Source organism: Tyto alba, unplaced genomic scaffold (genome assembly GCF_018691265.1).
Source record: "Tyto alba isolate M040663 unplaced genomic scaffold, T.alba_DEE_v4.0 Super-Scaffold_2, whole genome shotgun sequence".
Lineage (NCBI taxonomy): Eukaryota > Metazoa > Chordata > Aves > Strigiformes > Tytonidae > Tyto > Tyto alba.
The window spans coordinates 66,279,132-66,306,360 of record NW_024881282.1 but is presented as its reverse complement, the minus strand read 5'-3'; the positions used below and the strand labels follow the sequence as shown (position 1 = coordinate 66,306,360).

General features: G+C 41.0%; 1 protein-coding gene across 2 annotated transcripts; it reads right to left on the bottom strand.

The window, feature by feature from the left end:
• Positions 1 to 398: 398 nt before the first annotated feature.
• On the bottom strand, positions 399 to 25,540 carry LOC104356292 (ADP-ribosylation factor-like protein 8B). Of its 2 annotated transcripts, XM_033011521.2 has the most exons (7): positions 25,149 to 25,534; positions 20,596 to 20,676; positions 7,695 to 7,768; positions 7,244 to 7,337; positions 5,037 to 5,104; positions 3,557 to 3,627; positions 399 to 796 (listed from the first exon to the last, which is right to left on the bottom strand). In XM_033011521.2, the coding sequence occupies exons 1-7, from the start codon at positions 25,335 to 25,337 to the stop codon at positions 747 to 749; spliced, it is 627 nt and encodes a 208-aa protein (XP_032867412.2). In that variant the 5' UTR covers positions 25,338 to 25,534; the 3' UTR covers positions 399 to 746. The 2 variants fall into 2 exon arrangements, with proteins under 2 accessions (XP_032867412.2, XP_042649186.1); XM_042793252.1 differs by lacking the exon at positions 3,557 to 3,627 and having other exon boundaries at positions 25,149 to 25,540.
• Between the last annotated feature and the right edge of the window lie 1,689 nt (positions 25,541 to 27,229).

Sequence of the window (27,229 nt, the reverse complement as noted above, 5' to 3'; positions counted from 1 at the left end):
GTAATAATGTCAGAAAGGATGCACATGCTCTCATCTGCTCTCTCTCTGTATCTCCCTCTCTGTTTAAGAGAAAAAAAGCATCCACTGCAATTCTAGACACTTTCCTCTCCCAACAGAGGAGAAGAGGATTGTCTAGAATTTGTTTTATTTTTGAATTCCCAAAGAACATTAGTATGAATCATTTACATTAGTGACTGGAAAAACTAGATAACTACAGACACATGACTTTGGAAATAAGTTCTCAGCAGTCAAGAGTATTTGAAAGTGTTGTGATCACACCATTTTGTTCAAATAAGATGCTTTTAATTATGGTTTTAATCGATTATTAACTATAGGTATTTGTAGGGAAAACATTCTGTATGAAAAATTCTATGATACGTTCAAAACAACCAGTCATACATGTTTCCACTGTGCAGTTTATTTGGTTTCAAATTAGAAAAAAAACTACTAAGTATTTGACAATTCACATGCATAAACTCAAACATCTCAGCCCCCAAAAGTATTGATTTCTTTCAGTCTCGTATTAAGGCGTTCAGGAATTCCACCTAGGCAGACAAGTATCTGGATTTTTTTTAAAAAAAGAACCAAGATAGAGGGACAAGCTATAACTCAGTTTTACTTCTGTTAACAAATACAATCAAAGTGAGTCCTGGTAGTATGCAGCTGCATTCTTTATCTTTTCACTTGTGTATAGCTGATAGGAGTCAAAGTGATTGGGAAAGACTTATCTTCAGCAAAAGTTTTCTTCAACAGTGTCTTGATTTGGAGTGCTGAATAAGCCATTGTAATGTTATGTCTGCCAGGACAGATAAAACAAAATGAAAAACTCAGCAGGCTGTTTGCGGAGTGTAAAGGGACAAGAGAACACCAGCAGGTTAGTACAAATAAAAAAACCCAAACAAACACAACCCAGAAACCACAGGTTCTCATTCACACCCGATTAAAAAAATCAGTACTAAGACACCAAGTGGGCTTTTTTCCTCTTGTTTTTTCTTTGTTTTTAAACTATGTGCATTTTGTATTCTTGAAATATGGTGGCTGACATCAAATTCTCTAAGCCACCGATGAAGAACTGTTGGAAGAGGAAAGATTTAAGATGACCATAATATGAACTGTAAAATCCAGACTGGAATGAAATGCAGTGTGAGAACAAAGGCAGAAATACATGACCAGAAGGAAAGAAAAGGACAAACATCTGACGAAGCATTAAGAAGCAATTTAGGTAGGCTGCAGGAGTCCAAGGTCTCTGAAAGACATGCAACCCTAGACTAAAATTTGATAGCTGAAATTGGTACCCCTCCTGATACAATCTAATGCATTGGGCTGAAAACTGCAGCAGTTCACAAACTGATTCATGAGCAGATTAGATGTTTTTGCCTCAAGCCAGTAACATCTGTCAGGGAGGTAGGAAGGTTGTTAGGGCGCAGCAACAGCTCTAGCCCTCAAATTTAAATTTGTTGCCACATCTATCTTAATTGCAGGACAGCACTCTCACGAATATCCTGGCAGACCAGCTTAGGCACTGAGGCTGCAGACAAAAGCATCCCATGGCATCTAAAACAAAGCTATTAACTATATGCTAAATCTTCCACAGTCTTTCAGGAAACAGAAACTGCCAGTCTTACACCTACACCTCCTGGTGAGACCAGTGAGCTAGGCTGCAGTTTGCACTGAAAAATTACTATCATCTCATTCAACTGCATTGGCATCAATCAAAAATGCAGAGGAAGAAGACAGCTCCCAGTCTTCTCCTTAACAGCCTAGTAGTTTCATCACTTTAATAAGCTAAATATATTTTCATTATAGTTTTTCATTATAAATGACATTTTCCAGTCCTTTGATCTCCCTAGGTTCTTGCCCAACCTCTTTTCAGTTTCTCAAGGTCTTCCTCAAAATATGCCACACAGTGTTCCAGTAATGCCCATGCAGTTCAAGCAGATGTGAGAGACACTGTCTGTTCCCATTTGTTATTTCTTTGGGCAAATATTCAGGAATCAGCTTACCCTTTCTAGGCACAATGTTACACAGGAAGATACTTGACTAATTCTCAAGTTAGGATTTGAGCCTTTTTCATCACTACTCCCAGAACTTCTACAAGGTAAAGTGATCTACATGGTTCTGCATTAGTGATCATTCTTTTCATTATTTTCCCATTTGCAAATATTAGCATGTTTTTTCTGCATGTTTTTTTCCTTCAGGACACCCATTCAAATTAACCAGGATCAAAACCTGTTTTCTCCAGGACCCTTTCAGAAATTAAGCTGTTTTTACCAGTTTCTAGTCATAATACCACTTTTGAGATCTTCCACTGCAGCCTTGCCAATTTGAAGAGAATCAAGCGCTGCATTTCTAAAACCCCAATCACCTTCACTGCCCTTCACTTACGCAGATAATCCTGACTATGTTGTTTTCCTCAGTCCTTATAGCCCAAAGTCTGATCTTCCCCAGTGTATTTTCCTCACTCGGAAATAACTGTTGCACTCCAAGAAGCAGCAAACCTTGGTCTGGCCTCCTTCAAACCAATGTACCCAAATGCTGTACCCCATTTCTAAGAGAAGCCCTTACTGCCTAACGCATCCCAGCACACAGCTGACATCTCCCCGAGCCTCCTGAAGCCCTGGTGCAATGGCAGAGCCGCCTCACCACCTCCACTACCTGGTCCTCTCTGCCTGGGATGAAAATTTCCCCTGCTGCTGGGAGAAACTGGCTTTCCTCTCATTCCTGCTCCCACCGTCCCCGATTCAGCTGAGCCCTACAGGGCTGCCCAGATCTTCTAAGGAGGCTGGCTTCCTCAAGAAGCAGCTGTAAGTATCTACCCAGGCTGTAGGTCTCCCATCCAGCACCACTTGTCTTAGAAGCGTGCAGGGAAGAAGGGTGGCACAGAGGCAGCATGCCCGGGTGCTTCACCTCTTTCTCCTTCCCTGTGGAGGGAAAGGAAGGGGAGACCATGATAGAGGAAAGGGACAAGGAAGTGGAAGAAAGAGGGGAGAGAGAGGAAAGGGCAAAAGCAAAGACAGATGGGAAACAATTCCATGGGGCTTTTAGAGGTTCTCACTGACTTCAGGAAACACTCTGTGCACCTCTAGTAGGACAAAAGCACTAGTCCTACAGTTTGAGGAACACTGCCCTACAAGCCACACGCATGTAAAGACTGCTTCCAAAGTAAAATCAGGTATGGATTGAAACACTTAGCAAAATTTTTTAAGTATCACCTAATAATTGGAAGGCCTTCCTATCCAGTTACTATTTTCCCAGAAGTAACACAGTTTTTGCGAGGGATTCAATTACTTTGGGTTTTAAATATGGTTTTCCAAGGCCCCTGTCAAACTAATTTCTTAAATTCTCACAGAACTAAATAATTCTACAAGTGACTTTTAAACTACCCATAGTTCTATATTAAATACAATTGCATGCAGTATTTGCAGCAAAATCTTTCAAAGTAAATTGAGATTTTCAGTTACATATTAGTTAGATATTAAAATCTCATTAACATTTTTAACATCTGATTCAAAGTACAAAGTATACATTGATGATTCTGTAAGAAAAATAAGCTTACCAATGTTATCCTTCTCTTTACAGGAAATAGAATAGCAACAGATTTCTCTGTCTTGAATAGCCGAAAGGTTTCTACAGAAAAAAAAAAAAAGTAGTGTTACAACTCCACAAAAACTGACAACAGAAATTTCTATTAAATTATATGTTTTCTGCTTCATACTCAGTGGGTTCAAGTCTATTCTCAGATATTAAATTTTTAAAATATGCTACTGCACACAAAAACCCCCACATTTCTTAAACTATAAAGATTAATATGTTACAAAGTTATTTTACAAAAATTCAAATTTCTCATTAAGTCAGTGTAATAGTGAATAATAAAAACACAGAAATCCATGAGCTTAAAATAACATTTTATAGTGGCAATCAAGTAACATTACCATGTCTTAGCATTCACCTTATAGTTCTTTCACTTAGAATTCAGAGTTTTTATCTCTAACAACTCTTATAGTCAAGTTACAGTATTCAAATGATCACAGCATTAATCTTCAGGATTTTTATTATTTCATACTTAAATATATCAGATTTGATTACTACTGAAAGGCCACCTCTACATTTAGGAAGAAACTGATTCTTAATTAACTTCTGTTTCTTTCTGGGAATTTCCCTATGCCCCTCAGAGTTTCTGAGCACTTTGTTATTTTTTCATTTATTTATCCTCACACAAGTGACACAGACATGCAGGAGACAGATAATGTTCCTGGAGCAGATGGGGAGTGGAGGCGTGGAGAAGGAAAGAGTCTTGAGATCACACAAAAGACTCTAATAAAGACGAGAACTAGTGACCTCCCTGGACTTCAGGAGGGTAGACTTGGCCTCTCCATGGATCTCCTTGAAAATGTCTCATGGGATAAAGTCCCAGTTTAGTTGCTAACCCTTTGGACCATCCTTCTATACTAAAACCTCACTTCACTTCACTTGCACTTCCTACTGATTGAAATTATGATTTGAGACACAGAACCCTATTCTGTAAAATTACTGCTATGCTTGTCATCTTTACAAAATCGTGTACAAAATTCCTTTACGATTACCCTTACAATGCATCAACTTAAGTTAGTTTCAGCAATCTGTAAGTATATGCTTTGGATATATGCCAAAAATATCTGAATCGCTTAAATTTACAGAGAGTAGTTTGAAATGGTTCTGTTCTAATGTCATCAGAGCATTAAACTGCCACTACAATCTAGTCTGAAAAGTGTAAGTGAGCCCATTACTATCTATAGTAGTTGGATCTTCAGTGATGAGAAAACAGGATTATCTGAAACAACTTTATACAACTGAAATAATAAAGAGAGGTTCAAATCTACTGCAGTCAGTTATCGGCATAGGTTGGTATTTCAACTACCAGCAGAGCTTGAAGTGCAGTATCTGGGAATGTAAAATAGAATCTGTTATAGCTGGTTACTGTCATAGACTACCAACGATTTCCTCTTACATATCAAATTTAACAGTGTTTCAGCTTTTTACACAGGCCAGCTACTTACAATTTCTCAATTAACTGCTTTTCATCCAGTGCACCTGGGAGGTCTCTTTTATTTCCAAGGACTAACACCTGAAAGAAATCATTCATATTCATGTTAAATCCAGGAGCAATAAAAGCTTAGTTTGTCTTTAACCATTTCTTGGCAATATTTTGGATCTTGCAGCCAAGTATTTAGAACACAATAGCTGACATTCAAAATGAACAATAACTGTGGGAGCATCATGGAAATCCTACTCCTACTCAGGGTCAGATGCTGGATGCACACCCTCTGAAAACTGAATCAAATTATTTCTGGGTGTATCAGCAACAGAAGTCTCCTCTGGAAGTGAATCTCTCCATTCTGGATGGCATTATGGGATGGTGTCAGATTGCACTAAGTGGCTTCTTTTTGCAAGCAACTAAACCTGGAGGACTGCATGCACCAGATGCACTCAAGTCACCAACAGACATTCAATCCATAGGACCACACTAATATTAATCAAAAGTAGGGCCCCAGAAGTAGAAGCTGAGTCCTCAAGACCCAGACATGATTCTCTCTAGTTTTGCCCCCCTGCTTCTTAATGTTGACATACTAAACAGCCAGGCATCCAAATCATATATCACTCAACCACCAGCCAAATGACTGATTCCTCTCTCTCCCCTTTGAGCATCCATGATAGAAATCAGAAGGGCAGCCATTAGGAATTAAGTCTGAGAAACGTAGAAATTTTACTGAACAGATGTTGGAATTTAAAAGTTCTTACACAATACTTAAGGCTTCAAGTGTAAATTAAGGTCAGTTGAATGGGTTTGAGCACATTCTAAGATAAAGTAAGCAGTGGAAGGTTTTTCTAATTATGATTGCATTATTGTTTTCCAGATGCGTTACAATTCTGAGTCAAGATTGTCCCATTATTTCCCATTAATCTGGAACACATTAAAACTCACTACTTGCAGTCTCAGATTAATAAAGCTACCTTAAAATCTATAATGCCATAGCCTGAGTACAATAAATTGAAGGAAGTTCAATAGTAGTTACTATATATGAAATAAAAATAAATTTAAAAATACATTATTGCACCTTGGAAATTACTCTGTTGGTCAGGCTGGGCAACTGGAATGTGATATTATGACATATAAAAGGAAAGGAACTTAATTAAATACTTCTGAAGATATGAGAGACCTATCATTTCAGGAAGCAAAAGTGCGAAGTAAAGCAGGATGTGAAGACAGTACAAAGGACAGACAATGTCACTTGCTATGAATAGCATCACTGCAGATTTCTGTAGGATTTGTTCAACGTGTACTTAACATTTAAAAATGCAACAATATAGCAAACCTTATAAAATAGATGAAGACTTACTTGAAAAATTCTCCTTCATGAACGGATGTGTGAGAACTGTATTCTCACTATTATTTCATTTTGGCTGTCTGTCTACTCATCCTCAGATGACTTCAATCACTTGCACTGGCCAAGTGTCAAAATATTTGCTTACAAAAAAGGGGCCAAGCAAGAGCCATCAGGTTGTGAGTAACTACTTCCTTATTTGTGTGTATCAGTTTTTTTTCTTACAATCAAAGGTATGAACTCTTACTTGGAGATGTCAGTATCAAAGATCACTGCTAACCCGATTGATTCCTACTAGCTCTAAACTAGTAGATTACATTTAATTAAACAACATTAGTCCTCTACCTCTATTCCTCACTAGAATTTCAGCAGAATATACTGTTCTTTGACACTTCCTACTGGAGAACAGATGTATATTTGCATTTTTTCTGTACAGTTTAGTTTGAAAAACTAAAAAGTTAAGAAAAAGTCAGGACAGAGAAAAAGTCAAGCTCTTCCTGTTAGTGTCTGCCAACCTTCAGACAGACAAATCTCACACGCCTTAAGATACTGCCAGAAACAGATCTAGGTCACTGGTTCAAACCCAACCAACAAGGGGACAGACTGGAAGTAATTACTGTCTGATAATGCCACATGTGAAAATTAATTTTTTCCAAATCTATTCTGACATTTAGATTAGAAAACATACAAACACACTGCAGCACTGATAAGATGTTGAGTCCTCTGAAAAAATGTCACAATAATTTTTGTAAAAGCGCTAAATGTATCAAGGCTGCATCATATTTAAACTACTATTTTCACTATTTTATAGAGGAACAAATTCATGAGGATTTAAGGTACACTCTCTACATTCAGGTAAGAATAATAATAAAAATACTTACTGGAATTCCATGCAATTGTGGCTTATCTATCAAACTATGTAGCTCATTCTTTGAAGCTTCTACTTTTTCTAAGTCTGCTGCATCCACCATGTAACTGCAATGGGAATATAGTTATTTATGGTATTGTCTATTACTTGCAGTAAATTGCATGAAGACATGTGAAATGTGACAAATGTATTCACATTGACAACAGCATTAAAATAGTCCTACGTTGTATAAGCCCTGTATTTATTAATACAGGAAGACAAAGAAATAAATACAGGCTGTGGGGAAAAAATGGCCTGGAACATGTGATTGCTTAGATATCTGGGTTGATGTATGTGTAAAACACACTACTTTTATCATGTTGGGTCTTCTCATGTGATGGAGGTGGACAGGAAGAAAAGCATATCTATATTAATAATATATATTTTTAAATACATTTTCTATGGGCATACACAAGAAAACTTACACAACTGCATTGACTCCTCTGCAATAACGCTCCCACATGCTTCGAAACCTTGGCTGCCCTCCAATGTCCCATACCTGGAAAAGGTAAGAACACCCCAACCCCAAAACATTTTTGAACTGTATAGTAGTAACAGAACAGAAGAACTCTTACATGCAGGATGCAGGTTGTGTTAACAATGACTAAATGTAGGCATTTTTTTAAGTGACCTTTCTCAGAAGACTGGTCTTCTCAGCCCATTCCAGACAACAGCGGGGGACAGGCACATTCACGGGGCAAGTCAGTCCCATGACCTGAGCAGCTCCAAATGTCCATTTGGAGAACTCTACCCTTTCCCACTCACTGCTGAGTTAAGAATGCATCAGGTCTTCAGCTGGATAAAGACTGATTTTAAGTAAACAAAGGGTTGGTTGGAGAACAGACGGAGTCCACATAAAGGATGATATACTCTAGGGAGCTCCAATACCTCCACACCTCTTCCATTTGTTCAACAAATGAGTTTGAAAAGACACATGGATTAACTGATCAGAACCAGAAAGGAAGGAGTAGTGTAGGGTATGCCTGAGGTGATTAATCAGTGAATCTTAAGGAAAGGAAGATCAAATTCTGCTTGGGATTTTATAAAGCTCCAATCCTGCAAATACTTATGCATGCTATTAATGTCTGGCAATCCTACTGAATTCCTTATTGTTAAAAGGCTAACACATTATTTTTCTGTACAGGAGTTACTTATTCTACTTTGCTTGCAAAAACTCAGTATTTTTGGAGCATGAAAATAACATTTCAAAACTGTTTCCAAGATCAAAATACCAGGGAAAGGACCTAAATCATGCACGCAAGGGCTGTGTGGTGATAAAGCTGTTGCAGCTACATCCAAAGACAGTTGTGTTATAAGTGACACCTATTAAAACAGTGATAAATACTGAAAAATAAAATGATTTTATTTATTCCTATATCAAAGACAAAAAGAATTAATTTTTTCTTATTTTAATCAGATTTAGCCATCAAAACAATAGATACTGTATACCAGATCTAGGAGACATATCCACTACAGCACAAATTAAATTTGGAATTTAACATACACAGAAGCAAAATCTTAAGAGTTGTTATCATATTTATAAATCCAAAAATATTAAACTTGCTGTGGCAACAAAAAAACAAAGACTTGTACAATAGAGCAAGACTTAATAGACCATTGGGATAGGGCCTTTTTCAGTTAATGTAGACTATACTTTTAATTCCATAACCTATAAATCATAGTTATGTATCAATTTCTCTATCATTTTTAACACCTTAATATTTTAGAAATAAATATTTCCCAATTCACCATTACAATCATATTCTTATTGATATCTTACTGTTCCTTCAGGCATAAAATTAGTATATCACCTAAACGTAGATTGCTTTTGATCCCCTGTACAAGATCAAGAATTTTACACATTAAAGAGAGTTGAGTGAACTTCTGACCATGAACTAGTTATCAATTATTATCCACACTGACTTTTGAAGCACTGTTTCAAAAGTCTTAATAAAATAAACCTTTTATTTTAATAGCTTGAAAGAGATGAGTACACAGTTCATTACTATAGCTAGATGACAAACCTCACACCAACACTAATTATTCCAATAACTCATCAGGACCTTGAAACTATCAGTAACCATCTGGTGCACATCTGTGTGTCTGGAAAAAGAAATCAAATTATTTTCTCGGCAGATCAGAGAAGAAAGAAAGGGAAAGAGGACAGAGAAGGCCAGTAGTAAGATTAGATTTTTGGAGACTGACAGCGATTATTCCTGGTGGCCAGAAAAATCTACAAGATGATGTAGCCTGGAGTAATCACAAAACAAGTAATACAAGATAAAGAAATACTGGTTTTGTCCTTGTTTGATGATATACTATATCTATACTATATTAACTTGCACTGCAGAACAAGTATTATTCTCATTAGCAGAAAGAGTCACCTTGAAGTACTGGGAAGATAAGTCATTTCCAGTCAGTTTCCCTAATAAGGCTTACAGCTATTCATTAAAGTACAACATGAAGGACACAAGATAGGGTATGTGTTTTTAATAGTGCTTGGGAACCCAGTTTATGTCAAAATATTAAGTCATAATTATCTGAAATAGAGAAAGAAAATAAATGCATTAAATAAATAAAAAAACCCTCACTTCTTTGTCTGTGAAATGAAAATGGTGCTAGTAGTAACTTTCTAATACTCTTTATTATATTGAATAGCCAACGACAGCGTTAACTACTTTATCCAAAACACAAAAATCTCTGCCCCAAACCATTTCCACTGTAAATGACTGAACAGACAGAAGTGAGAGAATAAAAGAGGCACCCAGGAAGGAAAGCAGAGAGGTCTTAGCATTAAGGAAGTTATCTCTGGGGAGACAAATCCTAAGTAGTCACCTATTCTAGACTAGAATCTACAGTAATATTCAGCTTCGCCATCTAATAAACAGTCCAACTTTTAAATATTTTTTGCATCTAGGTATTTTGTCTTAGTCACATCAGACAGAAAAAATGCTATATGCACACTTCACAGTTTATAATTATTTAATCATAGCACTTTCTCTATGGGAAGAATGGGAAATGGACTTGGACTTGCTACACAAAATGGCAGAGTAACTTCAACTCTTGAAAGCAAGCACAGAGGCATTTTAATGGGAGGTGTTATTTCTCAATGACCAAGATATATTTACCATTTCACTAGAGACACCAGGTACAATGTTGGAAGGATCAACAGATGGATTTTAAACAGGACACAAAAGCAAAGTCTGTTCTCAGAAACTTTCTTCTGAACCTCATGCTGCTTACCCCTACACTGTGTTCTCAGACAGGAGAGTACCAGGGAACCCAGCTTTAGAGGTAAGTCTGTAATCCTCTCAGTCAAGACGTAACACACCTCTGAACAGAAACAGTCAATCCATCCTAGCCTCAATATTGTGTCCTCCGCAAATCAGAAAGCCCCGATTCTGCATGACAACATGCAATCCTTTGTACTCTCTTTTCAAATGATCATGCATATAGAAGTTGTATGCACAACTTGACTTTGGAAGACTGAAGGCAAGGAGACCACAGGCAAGGACACTGGTAGCTCAAAACAGACAATCAATAACTACTGTAGTGATTACTAATTTTGCTTGTCCTTGAAGAACATATAACCATGAAAGCAAAAATTAGTATTTGCCCAATAGCAGAGAAAAGCTGGGAGGATGTGCAACAGTGTGTATATTGGGTAAATGTAATCTAATATTGGTAGAATAGACAAGAAAAGGGCATTCTCCCATGACAGATTTAACTCCACAGAGCTGTTCCCTGGCACTCTCCTCATGTGTCCCCCTTGCCCTTTGTCTCTCAAGTCTGAGCAATCCTAACAGATTCTCAGTAGTTACCAATGAGGCAAAGCTATTGCAGACAGAGCTAAGCAGGGGCACCATTTATGGTTCCCAGGTGTCCCAACAGTATGTTGGAATAGAACATACGTTTATATAAGCTACAGATAACTTCAACCTGGGTGTGGATAAAAAGAAAAGATCAGAATCCTAAAGTATCCAGACTAACCAGAGAGATGGTCTGAAATAAGGCTGTCAAAATTTAAGGCCCACAAGTTCAGAATGCTACATTTGGATAGACGGAAGCAAATGCTCTAGCACAAAATGGATAATAACCAGGTGGAGGGGCAGGACAAAAAGCCTGAGCAGTTCACATACTAAATCTGTTTTGACAGTGCTGCAGATCTTAAATCAGCATATACTAGCAGAAGAATCTTATGTCCAATTTTGGAAGTATATGCTGCCCTGTCCTCAGTGTCAGGGAGGCTCCTATATTGGTTTTGAGCAGCATTCTAGGGAACAGACACAGGAAAATTTGAAAAAATCCACATGAGAAAATAAAGGGTGAGAAGAGATTTTGAAAATACAACCTATAAAGAGGGAAGGGGGAGAGCAAAACCATCATGTTTCCCAGGAAATGGCTGCCAGATACAGAAGAGAAGGAAAAGGCAGCTCAATTTGTGATGACAGCAACTCATGTCAGACATCAGGAAAAAAGCTTTCTAACACTTAAGAGTGAAAGAACACTGTACAAAATAAGGGATATTGTAAAAACTTCTCCATGGAAGAACAAATTTTAAGAACCAAGATACTCGGGTAAATGCCTGATTCACCTGAGAGCACAAGTTTTGTTTAGATGATTCCTTGAGAACAACTCTTGGTCCTCATTTTTAGGAGTCCCAAGAGTTACTCTGAATGACTGGTGAGACATTCAACACTGTCTGTTCCGACTGAGGACACTGGCTTCTGGCCCCATGTTTTTGTCCTGATCACTGTAGAACCTCCTATGTAATGCATGACCCTGTCTTACATTCTGCAGCACAAAACTGCCATCACAAATACAGTCTCCAAGGCTTCTCTTCTCAAACTATCAGATGGGAGAGTGCTTTCATACTTTTCCTTCTTAGCTGATCATTGAGTAATTCTGAGTATGCTCCATACATTTTCTCTGAGCGGCTCTCTAACCCTAATTTAACTCCTTTTCACAGAATCACAGAACCACTGAGGCTAGCAGGAGCCTCTGGAGATTGTATAGTCCAACTCGCCCTGGTCAAAGCAGGGTCACCTAGAGAGGACTGCTCCAAGGATGGAGACTCCAGAACCTGCCTGGTCAACCTGTTCCAATGTTCAATCACCCTCACAATAAAAATTATTTTTCTTATGGTTTAAATGTAATTTCTCATATTTAAGTTTTTGCTCATTGCCACTTCTCCTGTCACTGGGCACCACTGAGAAAAGTCTGGTTATGTCTTCCGGCTACACTGATGAGACCTCCCTGAGCCTTCTCCTCTTTCAGCTAGTCAGCCTCAGATATCTCAGCATCTCCTCATATCAGAGATGCTCCAGTCCCTTAAACATCTTCACAGCCCTTCGCCGGACTCTCTCCAGGAGCTCCACATCCCTCTTGTACTGGGGAGCCCAGAACTGGACACAGTACTCAAGGTATGGCTTTACCACTGCTGAGTAAAAGGGAGGGATCACCTCCCTGGATCTGCTGTCAGAACTCCTCCTAATGCAGCCCAGGATGTCATTGGTCTCTCTGCTGCACAGGTACACTGCTCACCAATGGTCAATTTGATGTCTACCAGGACCCCCAGGGTCCTTTCTGCAAAACTGTTTTCCAGCCAGTCAGCCTGTGGTGGTGCCTGGGTTTGACCCTTCTCAGGTGCAGGACTTCGCACTGTCCTTTAACTTCATAAGGGTCCTGTCAGCCCATTTCTCCAGCCTGTCAAGGTCCCTCTGGATGCAGCATAACCCTCCGCTGTATCCATCACTCCTCCCAGTTTTGTATAATCAGCAAACTTGTTGAGGGTGCACCCTGTCCCATCATCCAGGTCACTAACGAAGACACTAAACAATCCCTGGGGTACATCGCTAGTAACTGGACTTCTTGCTGTTGATCACAGCCCTTTTGAATCCAGCAGTACAGCTTTTCCTTACACACAACTATCATAAATCACTGGGACATCCCACAAAAATTCTTCTTTGTAGAAATAACCACTCTGACTTGAAATCACCCCAGATACAGTACAGCCTCCTTAGAGTGACCCAAGCCATACAGACTAGCCAGTACCTGCTGAAACACTGCTGGAGTTATACAGGCCATACAGAGGCTTGTACTACTGCATGACATGCGAGATGATGATATGATAGGCAAGACGGTTTTTAATCACTGATAAATAGCAGGATGAAGCATTACAAAGCAGAAGGATTCAGATTCTATGAGGACGTTTGGAGACCTGGAAACTCTACTGTCCAGAGGAGGCAAGGAGTGCTGCAATGAAGCAAGCTGTTAAAGGAGAGTGCACAGAGCTGGGATCCTCTCTGCCACATCAAAGCAAACAGCAAGTAGCAGGTAGCTTGGCTTCGCACCAGCAGCCCAGCCTGTGGCTCCCGTGGAGGGACGCTGGCCTCTGGTGGCGGCAGCCGGGGTGGCCGCAGTCCAACCTCCTCTCCCCTGAGCAGCTCCACTCCCTCCGGCCTGCAAAACCCCGGCCAGGGGCAGAAACTGGCTGGCGGTGCCGTTTCAAAAAAACGAAGTGCACAAAGCAAGGAAAATGAAGCTGCTGCATCACCTGTGCATATGCACACCCTGCGTTGCTCTCTTTCTTTTTTATACCTGAGACTATTCTAAGACCATCACTGCGAGAATCAAAGGCTGATTAGTTGGAGCTTCATAATCACTTAAAATAACAGTTCACGATGCATGTCTTCTGAGGCTCTTGAAATTTGGTTTGTTAGAAGAAATTTTTTTGCGACTGTATAGTTTATTGAACAGTAAATCTCACCAAAGCAAAAAGACTGCCAATACTGACCTGATCCAAAAATGGCGAAATTCCATCAAAATCATATCACTCAGCAAACAACAAAATTTGCTTGGAATTAAAACCCCAAATTAATTCAGTCATAGATTTTTTTTGTCGGGAAAAAAGTGATAGCTATCAGTTTTGTTATGAACTTCATCAAAATAATTTTAACAGGTCCCTAAGTCATAGTACATTAGGTATTTTGATGCTGGAAATCATCCTGTAGTTTAATACCTCAACCACAACCTCAAAATCCGTAAAGCTTCCTGTTTAGATTTCAAATACTGTCTGGTAAAATCTTTCCTCTTTGCCTCCTCTTTTTTTTTGGAAATAACAGGTGACAGGTTTTATTAAATACATTGACAAGGCAAAATTTGACAATTCATTGTAAAGCTGATAACTTTAAATTTCTGATCATGCTCAACCTCAATTAAAGAGCACATGAAATTGTCATCTTCCTATAAAATGTTTCGTCTTGCATAAATCAGTGTTTTTCTTTCAGTGTGGTTCAGATAAATACTCAGGCATGCTGGTGACCATACTTTTACACACTAGGATTAGAGACTAAACATGAGAATAAATCTACTGGCTTCTGAAAATGACTGACAAAATTGGAAGAAAGTAAAGAAGACTGTGGGCTCCTTAGTTTTTGTTGTCTTCTGGAATTGGATGGAATCTAAAGATAGGACTGTAGTGAAGAAACCAGGTGGTGACACTGCACTAGCATAGTACTTCCTTCTTAGTGGCCTACCCCAAAATATGGCAAAAAAAAGATAAAGGATTAGTATCACGCACTTGTTGGTGTTGCAACTTACTGTGCCCAAGGTGATCAGTCTTACACTCTGGAATGCCATTTTTTCACTTGATGACTTTTGATCCAGATGGCTTCTCAGCCTCTCTCTTACAGTAAGTTTAATTGATTCAGTTTTGCAGTGTCACCTAAGACCTTTGAAAAAGGTCAGATGCAAGACCTATCTGTTTCCCATGAAGATCACTCCTGCCATGTTTGAAGGACTTCACAGGCTTAGTAAAATAACACTTCATCCAGGAATTTTAATAACAGCTGACAGTTGGATATCATAATATTTCTATGAGAAAGGTAACCTGCTTTGTTGGGATGGAAAGGTTAAAGAAAATTTCACTCTGAATCCTTGTTGACTACGCTGCAAATAGCTCATCAAAGGATTCTAGCAAGTGGCATCCCCCTCACCATTCTTCAGTCATCAACTTATCAACAAATGATGCTATTCTCCTCACAGTAAAATAATTTTAGAAACTATCTAGCAATTAGGCTGTAAGATTTTAACAGCTTACCTGCAGGAATAGTGGTGTACACCTATTTCATCTTGACAGGCTTTTAAGAAAATAAGCAACTACACGTAAGAGCCATATTCCCCTATACCTCTTACTTTCACTGTATGGTATCATAGCAGAGAGACAATGAGAACTGGTTAAGAGAAACTATTTTCCTGTGCAGATTGGCTTCCAAATCAAGTATCATTTTTGAAATTAATATACATATTAATAGTGTTGTTAGCACTATCCCCTTATTCTTAACAACTCTATTGTAACAACTATATATAACATGACTTTTGAGATCAAGGTGTAAAACAAGGCACAGTTCCACAGAAACTCACACACCTCCTCCCTGCATGAACTTGATCTTGCAGTATCATTTGTGCAGAAAACTCCAGTACAAACTTATTAGTCATTTCCTTCACCTACTTGAACTATCCTGGCTCAAAAATTACTTTATTTTGAAGACCCTGTCTACTTGCAAATGCTTTTTGTTTGCCTAGTTGAATGAACCATCAACAGCTTTCTCATTTTCTTCCACATCTGACAATTCTGGAGTGGCATCAGTATAGCACTCCAAGTATCCTTATGCTTTCTCTATATAAACTCTATATCATGGCCTTATTGTTTTTATGCAAAAGACAGAAAACAAGGGAACTGAAAGGTAATTCCCATTCCTAGGAATTATTTATGAACTATGGTTGAATGCAGTAAGTTTTTTATTGACTGTGGCATCGTCCTGGGTTCAACCTGGATACAGTTAATTTTCACAAGAAACTGAGAGGGAGCACAGCCTGGACATCTGTCCCAAACTATCATGCTCAGTATATAGCTGGGGGAGCTGGCTGGGGGAGGAGGTATTGTGGTTCAGGAACAAGGGGCTAGGCATCAAGTTCCAGGTGGTGAGCAATTGCATTGTGCCTCAGTTGCTTTATACACTTTCACTAGCATTATTATTATTTCTTCTCTCCTTGTGCTGTCCTTTAAACTTATCTCAACCCCCGAGTTTCTACCTTTTTCTTACGATTCTACTCCCCATCCCACCAGGGCGGGGAGGAGTGGGCGAGCAGCCATGTGCTGCTTAGTTGCTGGCTGGGCTTAAACCACGACAGGCACCTATGGACTTCTTTGATCAATGGTAAACCAAGGCAGATGCAATGAAAAGCATATGAAACTGATGTTAAGGAGTAATTACAATAGAAATCTCTCCGGGATGAGTTAGAAAGCACTGCTAAAGCTCAGGTGGAAGGTATTCCTTCAGTACAAATGCACTCTTCTGAAAGAGAAGGGAAGGCTCAGGTAGGAGGACAAAGAACACCTGTACGCCTGGAAGAACAGTAAGAAAAAAAATACCCCTTTGAATAAGTGAAAACTTAAGCATTATGACTACTTAAACTGAAACAAACAGATTTTGGTTGTGAGTCTGCACTTGCTGCTTCATATCACAATGCTAATCACAATTTTATCACTATTCCTGTTCTGCTGTTCATCTGCCATTGATGTGTAAGAGGTCAGTAAAGCATGGGACGGCCTTAGGTTGCATTTACACTTAAAAGGCAGTAACTTTGATGTTCTTGTAAATACACTATTTGATTTGCTGTCATAGCTAGTGTACATGTTGATTTGTGTATAATAAACAGAATCTTGGGGGATAAAAACTATACAATTAGCACAACAATCAGACTGTTCTGATATCAGTGTCCATTGACTTCTCCATAAATTCTCTTTCATAACTAATATGAATCATTAATTAATCATAAGGATTAGAAAGTTTACCGCCATCCAAAGTTCATAAATCCTAACAATATAGCATTAAGCATTTATTTTATTAAAAATATTATCACTGATGTGCTTAAAAGTTTGCAGCTTTTTCCTGTCCAGATTCCGCTCTCTGAATACAGACATTGTTTTGCAGCTTGGTCAGTCTGTCCAGGCTGCCCCCAAAATGCATCATTTTCCCCGTGTCTGTATCCTGCCCTCCCACACTGTGGCGGCACCCGCAATCATGCAGCTGTTTGGGGCACACACTGCTTGGGTAATTTGAACAGGGAGGAATTAGCACAGGGGCAGGTTTGGTTTGGTTGGTTGTTGGGGTTTTTGAGAGGTTGCTTTCATCTAGAGCAGTTGGCTGGTTGACTACCGCTTTGCCATGTGATGACTTGTGCTGATGGAAAAGGGGTGCAAGGGTGCAGGGCCAGGCTTAAAGTCAAACATAGAACCTCACACCATGATATACTTAAGCTGATTGTAAAAGCTGACCTTTGATCTCTGACACCCTCAGCAGGGTGGCCTGATTCCCTCTTAGGCATCCCAAAAGGTAAGTCTAGTTTGTCCCCAGCATGAGGAACATCATACTGAGGTGCGGAATTGCTACCATGGGCAGAAAAGCAGTTATTTTGTGACCTTTATTTTTTTTTTTAAGGGGGGTTGGTTTTATTTCCCTTTACAAGAAAGATTCTGTTTGGAAAGCAGAATTTGGACCCCAAAGGAAAAAATATTCAGAAGTTCTGATTTGGATTTAAAATGCACTCTTTTAGGAAAAGATAAACAGGAATGTACCAAGCTACTGTTAGGCTTAAGTATGTTCTTTCTATAGCTGAGTTCAGCTCTCTGCTCAGCAACACGTGGATGCTTGCTCAACATTCAGTAGAGGGATCCAAGACTATAATTTTTTTTATCTCATTCACTGACAAATGCACTCCTGGGTTAAGCAAGGATGTTTGTTGCTTACTCTTTAAGGGACAGGAGCAGGTCTTTTGAGGAATGAGGTGCTCAGGGTTTGGACTTTGTGTGTATATGCAAATGGATGAGGCACAAAGAAACCAGGCAGTGAGAGAGAGAAATGTGTTTGATGAGGAGAGGCTAACAGACACAAGGAGAGTTGGAGGGAAACTCCATAGGAAGGAAAGAGAGGAAACAGTTCTCTGCTGATCACTGTACTTTCTTGTTATACATCATGAATACTGCCCCATGGCAATCAAAGCAGATGTTTCCATAAATTCAAATTTCCCCCTACCAGCCTTACCTTACATGTAGCGTACACAACACAAGCAGAGCTGGCCACAGAGAAATGAACCAGCAGAGATGAGGGAGAGCTTGGATGATCTTGCATATACTGAGAATAGAGGAGAACAAGGGCCAAGACCATAACTGAAACCTCATCATTGATGAAATCATGCTTTTTTCAGCAGTTTCAAACACAGCATTCGTAAGAACTACCAGAAAGCATCATGAAGTAACAGCCTCCGTGTACAAGAAAAAGCTGCATGACTGTTACTCAGCAGAATGCGCACCTTGTGCACTGCTTCTGTCTCCTGAAAGACCAATGCAGTTACCTTTTATTCTTTCTGATTCCTGGGTCTCCAAAATAAACCTGAGCATTCAGGGTTGGCTGCAAGAATTAGTGCCGAGAGGCAGATCACCTACATTTTCCTCAGATAAAGTCCAACTAATGCAGGCTTACTCATACTGACATATAAATTCCTCTGTGTTTTCACAGCCGTGCACTCCGTAAAGTAATGCTAGTCTTGACTTTTTACTTCAAAGAAGAATTTGGACACGGTGCACTGAGTATTGCAGTGCTCATCATGCAACAGTTTGGTTTTTTAAATTCACAAACACACACACACCATCTACACTAAAAAAAAAAAAAAAAGTTTAGGCTTCTATCAATCATTTACCTTTCAGGAAATGTGTGAATTAAAAACACTTAAATGATGCTACTTTGTCTTCTTGCTCACCTGCTCTGTGATGAGCGAGGTCAGACTATCTCCCAAAGTAGGCTCTAATCATGTACATGATCATGCACAAAGTCACAAAGCTGAGATTACGGAGGCAAGAATGACTCTCCTCCACTTTACTTTTACTCCATTTTACACTTTACTCGATTTTTCTTATAAGTCTTTCACGGTCTTTACTGTGGACCTAGTTTTAAGATACTCACCAGCATTTATTTTTGTCAGTCTGCCAAAATTTCCCAGGAAATTAGAATCAGATCAAATCATGGGTAATGTTAAAGTCTTTATTTCAGCCAAACCTGACATGAATTTCAAAAGGGTATACAGAAGGATGGTTGGGGTGAAGAGAGGAAATAGTCAGTGACATTACTTTCCATTTCAACAGTTTTCAAAAGACTGGCTTATTAGGCTCTGTCACTTACAAGCAGTTGTAAAGGCATCTATTGATTATTCTGCAAGCTTGTAACACAGAAGTAGATACATAAGTGGAATGTACAGTTGAAGGCACTACAGTCATTTGAAATTTTGAGAAAGTATAGGAAGATACTAAGACCAGAAACAGACAGGCAGTCACAGTATTTATACCACTATGGTCATTTTAGGTTTAGGGATTTTTAGTTCAGTTTTAACGTCCTCCAACCAACAGAAATCAAGTATCTCTTCTACCACCCTTTACCTACTCAGAGTTTAGAGAAAATGGGTAGACAGTTAACAACTGCTTATATTCATATTACATGTAATTTCAGAAAATCCTTCCTAGGTTTAGAAGTCACACCAAACCAGAAGAAAAAGAATATCTTTAGAACTGAGAGAGAAAGGAGAGAAAATGAAGGAAAAGGAGGGAAAAGTCAAGGTAAAGGCAAAAACCTATATTCCTTTCACCTAATTTTAGACAGAAGTCATGAATTTGATCTCGACTAATCAACGAGGCTCCCTTCATAATCAAACAACAGAGAGCACCTTAATGCTATTGGAGTGATTTATCTCTATTCTAATGTCAATGGCATGAATCACAATCAAACTGGAATCATCTGTATTTCTCTATGGGCCTAAGAGATGGTTCCCTGACAACTGACTTACATTAGATGTCCTATTTCCGTATGACTAACATCATGCCAGCTAAACCACACTCTCTGCTGAGATGCATAAGTTAGGAGTGAAGTTACTTCAGATTTCACTTATAGTTGTGAGAAGGAGAGAGAGAGAAAAGGAGAGACACACCTCCAGGAATCAACTCAGCTATCTTAATATCTCAGAATTTTATGACCTTCCTAACCCAAAAGACTGCAGAAAAGCTTCTGCCTGGCATGGGTAAAATGAAATCAAATACATTAATGTAACAGAGAAGTATATGATTATATGCTTTTAAAAAGTTAATTTTGAGCTAAAAAACAGATAAATGATCCTATACGCTTAAAAGAAATTTCCTACACTTTCACATTCCAAGTTGAAATCACTTTGTCCATTAGTTACTCACTCTGTATTAACTCAAACATGCACACCTACCTTTATGGTAACATTTCCTTTTGTTATTTTTCTCATATTGAAGCCTACTGTAGGAATCATATCTTCTGTGAACTGCCCTGACTAGAATAAAAAAAAAAAAAAATTACATTTATTATAAAATAGTTGATACACAGCAGATAAAATTTTTAGATTACAAATGAGAAACTTATTTTACAACACTTTAAAATATCACACTAATTTTCTGCAAAAGCACTGGCCAGCACTTCAATTAATGCATTGTCATCCCAAGGAAGACTGATCATTTCAGCCCCTTTAAAAGATCTTTTGTTCTCATTGGTGACAAAGATCACCCCAGAAACCACGAGACTTCAGACAATTCTTCATCTGATCCTTCAGCAAACCAGAAAGCAGCACAGTCAAAATAGAGAATCATAGAAGCGTTTGAGTTGGAAGGGACCTTTAAAGGTCATCTAATCCAACCCTCAATATAAAATACGATAAATATGACTATACCAGGATTTTTGCCTGTAGTTTCTCACTACCATTACCAACGATTTAACTCCAAATATAATAAACAGTGAAGGAGTACTCATGTAGAAAGTACTGTGTGCAGACCCTTTCCTTCTGAGTAGGTGACAGCAGACGAGTCCTGCTGTGGAAGCTAAGATAATGCCATTAAGACAGAAAACTACAAGGTTCGAAGTCAGCACACCTTAAACATAAAACCAAAGCACTGCCTCCTCCCCCCGTTCAGAGAAATATTTGTACAAGACATACTCTTGTCATCATGCCAATGGGAACCCTACACACATCTACCCACTACAGAAGACAGCTTTTAAGGAGAAAGGTTAAACTCAGATCTAAGTAGATAACTCATTATTCATTCTTCCTTTTCAAAATGTGTCATTAATAAGGTATTGTGTCTCCTAGGCGTGGTGCATTAAGACATGCAGGTGGTTACTTAACAGTTATGTCTACACAGAGGCCCAGAGGCTCTCTGCAACATACACAGTAGTCCTGGTTTTCCAGTCATCCAGAAAGGAGAACAGGACCTTCTGGGCTTGTCATTGCCCTTCCATATCTATCTGCCCATACTCCCTTCACCTACCTCACCATCCCATGTGCCCTGGGTTTTTTTTGGAAGAAAATATGGGTACGTGGACAAGGAGGGAAGCAGGCATACTCCAACAGGTCCCTCCCACCTAAGATGTGGATGATCAGAGCCTCAGGGTACACTGAGTGTGGGTGCCTCACAGCACACACATTGCCACCAGCTATCCCTAGTGCTATTGCTGGTCTCTGTACACCCTCTGCAACCTTTCGCTCTTTGTGGCAGAGTGAGAACACACTATGCTTCCAGTTTGTGTTCACAAACTAAGTTTAATTATTTTTAATCTGAAACTTCACAAGTTGTGTAGTCTTTCACAGTTACTTGATCCTCTCACATGATTTTGGCATTTGGTATTAGATCTTTCAGGCAAAAAACAACCTCCATCCATTACTTGTTCGACCTTACAGATGGGAACCTTCTTGCTAAATTCTGTACTATACATCTTCCCCATCTCTTTTTTCTGAAAGTCTCTTTTTTTCCTTTTCTCTCCTTGGTTCAGTGACTTGTCAATAGCAGTAGGAATAAAACAGGGAAGACAAACGCACCTGCAGCCTCATACAGATACACATACCCAGCAGTGACAGAAGTTTTTAATTGGATGGAGTAAGACAAAGCCAATCAGTAACCATCTCCCGTAGCAGGTACTGGCCTAATTTGTTAACATATATAGTACATTTATTTGTGGAGGACAGACATCTAAGTACATATGAACATATAAACCCTGAGAATGTAGCCTCATTATTCAAGTACAGGAATGCTTGGAAAACCAGCCAGCCAATTCAGGAGGCTATTGTTTAAACAAACTCATGGAAAGTCAGGATTCCACTTTTGTCAGCAAATTATATACCATATGTAATATGCTAAACTGGAAGACAGAAATAAAATTAACCAACACTGTAACTGCTCTGGTATTGGGGATAGAATGCAAAGAATCAGCACCTCTTTTATTAGTCTTTAGTTATTTCCTCTAAGAATTTTCCAGTCTAGTTGAACAGAGCCAGCTACAAAGAAAGAATTATGTTTATAGTTCTTTATTTTCCCACACAATGAATAAAGTAATATGTTGAATCCTTTGCCTGAATTAGTCCAAAAGCTCTGATTACTGTGCTTTTTTTCAAGTGCTGCAAGCACGATAAAGTAAAAAATCTGTTCTGTTTTGCTTGCTAAGGAAGTTTTACATGACAAATTACCTATTTTGTGAATATACAAGATGTACAAGTTTATGATTGTAACTCCGTAAAAAATAGATTACATCCTGACAGAGATGAGAATAACTGATGCTAAAAAGTTTGCAATGTCCTCTTTAAATGTTGCTGAATATTGAGCTGACAGTGAATACCATCATCACCCCCTACCATATCAACAACCATGGGCCAGATTCTGCTTCATTACATCCCACAGTAAAAGGCCATTATCCAAGGTTTCCACTGCTAACACAGGACCAAATATGGCTTGAACACTTCAGGGAGGAGACTGTCTCAAAGGGTGTTTATTCAGTGTTAGCAAGGTAGGATGCCTGACTACTCCTGCAAGAGGAAAAAACGGTCATTTCCTACCACTTGTGTTTATGATCCCTTGCAGTTTGCATTTTAAGTAGCCACTATTTTGTAACAGTTACTTTCATTTTGTTACACTCTAGCCACATACACACAAACATACATATAGTTGCCAATCTATTTGCCAGTCCCCTATCAACTGTATTCACGAGTAAGCTACTATCCTTTGCCTTATCCTAAATTGTTTACTCCTGAATTCTCCAACTACCCTTCTTTGGTCGTTATCATGGTGTGTGATCTCCAGACTGAAAGACCCAAAAGCTACAAAACCTGCAATCTGTGCCACTCCCCAAGTTAGAAAACATGGATGCCTTGCAGAATATTCTTAACCAATACATTTGCTGGCAAAATCAGACCTGCAGTAACAATGGTGCTCTGGTATTCAAGATATTAGCACAAGAGAAACAAACATACATGATGTCATTCCACTGGTGGTATAGTATAAGTGAGTGGACAAACAGTTACACGGATGAAGTCTAATACCACACTACTGTTACTGAAGTCTCTGAACTGCTGTGTTCTTCTTAGCTCCATTTATGAACCCAAGAATCAATATAATTTGAAGAATCAATCAATAGTCCAAGAAACATGACATGCGTCTTCCCACTTCCTCAGCAAAGCCCACCTGTGGGAGACGAACACTTCCACTGGGCATGAGGAATGCTGAGGCCTCTGTTACCAAGCCTGCCTGAGTGCCTAACTAAAATACCAGTTCCAGATATTTTCTGTTTATTGATTGCTGATGTCCCCCAAAACACACTTTCATCGTGCACTTTCCCTACCCCATTTCTTTTTCTCCTGCTCTCTCACCACTTCTTTACTCACACTACTTCACAATCTGCTATTTTTCCTTTAATCCATAATGGTATTCAAAAGTAAATAACAAATACCATATACTCATTTCATCGTTGCCACAATCTCTTTGACTTTAGGCCATACACCTGCCAGATTGGTTTCGATTTGTGATCCGGTAACTTTTCAAGATAAGTATTGAAGAACATCTGGAAACCTTTGTCTCATGGCAGGTGAAGCTGCAATACATCTCACAACAGCGATCACCCTGCGCATAAGCATATATATGCCACTAAGCTTCATCATTATTAGTAACCATATTGAACATACGTATTTGTTTCCATCTTTCAATGGAAAGCAAATCTTCGGGATGGACCCAAATGCAGAAGGGCGGGGAGCGTAGCAAACAAAGATGAGGAACGTACTTCAGCATGGCAACAAAATGGAAAACGTCATGGTAGTTGTCAGCATTAGAGAGGTATAAGGCTGCAAGGCCATCACCACAGTGGGAAGGGAGCGTCAAAATCAGACTTGAATACTGGGAAAGAGCTATCAAGGAATTGTGTGAGGCATTAATATTGATGCAACTGATGGGAGGGGAGAATTCACTAGCAGGGGAGTTGTGGCCTTGGAGAACGCACAACCCATTCCGAGTTATTCTGGGATACGCTGGCCGTGAAAAGCCAACTCTGAATCACGGGCAGGAGCCTGTGCCCAGAGGTCTGCTCGAAGATGAGCAGTCGGATGCAGGTGACATCTCTCTCCGTCTTAAAACAGCTCCACACCCACCCGAGCCTGCTGTGAAATCCTCCAGGTTGCAGAGGATGCAAGAGCTGCCTCACGCCGCCGCCCTCCTCTCTCCCTCCCGCCGCACCGCCGCGCCGCGGGACCTCCTGACAGGAGGCGGCTCCGCCGCAGGCCCCGCCGGCAAAGCCCGCACTTGTTGCCGGGGGGAAGCGGCCGGCCCGGGGCGGGCGGCCGCCTCCAGCCCCGCCAGCCTGCCGGGCCGCCGCCCCCCGCCTCACCGCCCTCCCCGACCGCCCCGGCCCTCCCGCCGGCCACCGCCCCGAGCGCCCCCCGCCCTGCCCCTACCCCTGCCCCTGCCCCTGGCCGGCCGGGCCGCGGCAGCGTACCGCCAGCACGGTGAGCAGCGTGGTCTTGCCCGAATACTGCAGCCCCACCAGCGTGAGCTCCATCTCCTCCTTCCAGAACAGCGAGCGCAGCCACTCCAGCAGCCGCGCCACCAGCGCCAGCATCCCGGCCAGCGCCCCCGACCTGCGGCAGGCGCCCAGCCCCAGCGGCACCGCCTCGCTGCTGGGCATGGGAGCGCGGGGCCGAGGCGAGGCGAGGGGCGGCGGCGGGGGTCGCGACGGGGCCGGGCGGCGGCGGCGGCGGCGGCGGCGGGGAGGCTGCGCGGGGAGCCGGGCGCCAGGCAGGGCCCTCACGTGATGGCGGCGCCGCCACCGCCCTTCTCCCGCGGCCACTCGCTGCAGACAGGGGAGGGGTCTGGGCTGGCGTGGCCCGGCCCGGCCCGGGGCGGGGGAGCGGCGGGGCCGAGCTGCGGGGGGCGCGGGCGGGCGAGGGGCAGCGCCGGGGTGGGCGGGGGGGGAGGCAGGCGCCGGTCCGCGGAGGTGCCGGAGGGCGGGCGGGGCGGCTCCCACACGAAATGGCGGGCGGGGCCGGGGCCGGGCCCGGGGCGGCTCGCCGCGCCCAGGGGCCTGGGGCGGTCCCTTGGAGGGAGCGCAGGGCCCGGGGAGCGGCAGCGCGGGGGTCGTGGGAGGCGAGGGGTGGCTGGGCGCAGGGCCCGGTGCGGGGCTGCCGCCGTGGGCTGGCCGCCCAGCACCCCGCACCCAACGAGGGGCGGCCGAGGGCCGCGTTTGCAGCGCGGGCTTCTGAGAGTTGGTGGACGTGGCCCCCTTGGCAGGATCTATTTTGTAGGTCCTTCACCTCTACTGGTGGCGGTTCTTATGGCCCTAGAACCTCCACCCCTCCCATGAAACTCTTCTTGAGTTGCTCATCGTGTAGAGCCAGGCTTTCAGACCCCGGGCTTACCGTGGTTTTGACTGGGTTCTTCTCTGACAGTTCTTGGAGAGTCTCCCTCAGCACGCTGCCTTGCCTCAGCAAGAGATGCTTGTGACGGTGGTTTTGTACAGTGGGCAGTAGTAGGACATGCCACTTCACCAGGAATCTTCTGCCTGCACTGGATAAGTGACTTAGCATACAGTCTTGCTACACAGCATTAGAGAAAGGCTTGTTTTCCCCGTAAATAGAGCCAACACTTAACCTGAATCCACCTGCCAGTCTCTGAGGTTGTCACTGAAATTATACGTGATGCTCTAGAAGGTTACAGCACTGGTGGTATTGGTAGATGCGGGACTTTCATACAGGTATAAACAAGGCACTTCGAAAATTTAATATGGATACTTCTACTATTGAAACATAGCAAATTCATCAAAACATTTTTGAATTTGTTTTTCATGCTCTTTTTAGAGATATAATTCAGCATTTTAGAGAATGCAATTTGTCACAAACCTCACTGCTTACGTCAGACAGATCACAAAAACTGAAAGGACATGTGACTTCGCTGTCAAGAGCGATTGGTTCTGGGCTAGCTGTGGTGAAAAACTTTATTCTTTTTCATGCCCTGGTTGCAGATAGTCAAAATGACTCATAGTGTAATTCTAAGATTTTTTTTTTTACAGATACTCATTTATTTACTCATGTAAATTTAACTGAACATTTCCAGAAGGAAATTGAACATTGGAGCTGGCCCTGCTACCCAGCAATAATGTTAAGAAATTACTTCTCATTGTTTCTCAATATAAAATCTGGAGAAAAGCATACGGATTTAAGTGGCGAGTCCCAAACAAACAAAAAGAAACACTTTTTTTTTTTTTTTTTTTTTTCCCCAGTAGCATAAGGTGCTGCCCTTCATACAGGTAGTCCCTTTGTCCTAATGCTATTCCCTAGCACCGGTCTTTTGGGTTAGAGTCAGAATTGTGGATGTCACTCTTAAAACTGAGGCAGCGATGGTGTTTTCAGCAGCTTTAGAGCAGTACAGCTCTTGAAGTTTCTTGAAAATTGGTGGCACGGTGAAAGAGGAACCTGATCAGATCCTTCACTGAGGGAGAATGTGGCAGAACTCTGCTGTTTTCCTTGCCTCTTAGTAGCAGCCAGATGGCCATTCAATACGTACATACATCCTCGCCTCAGC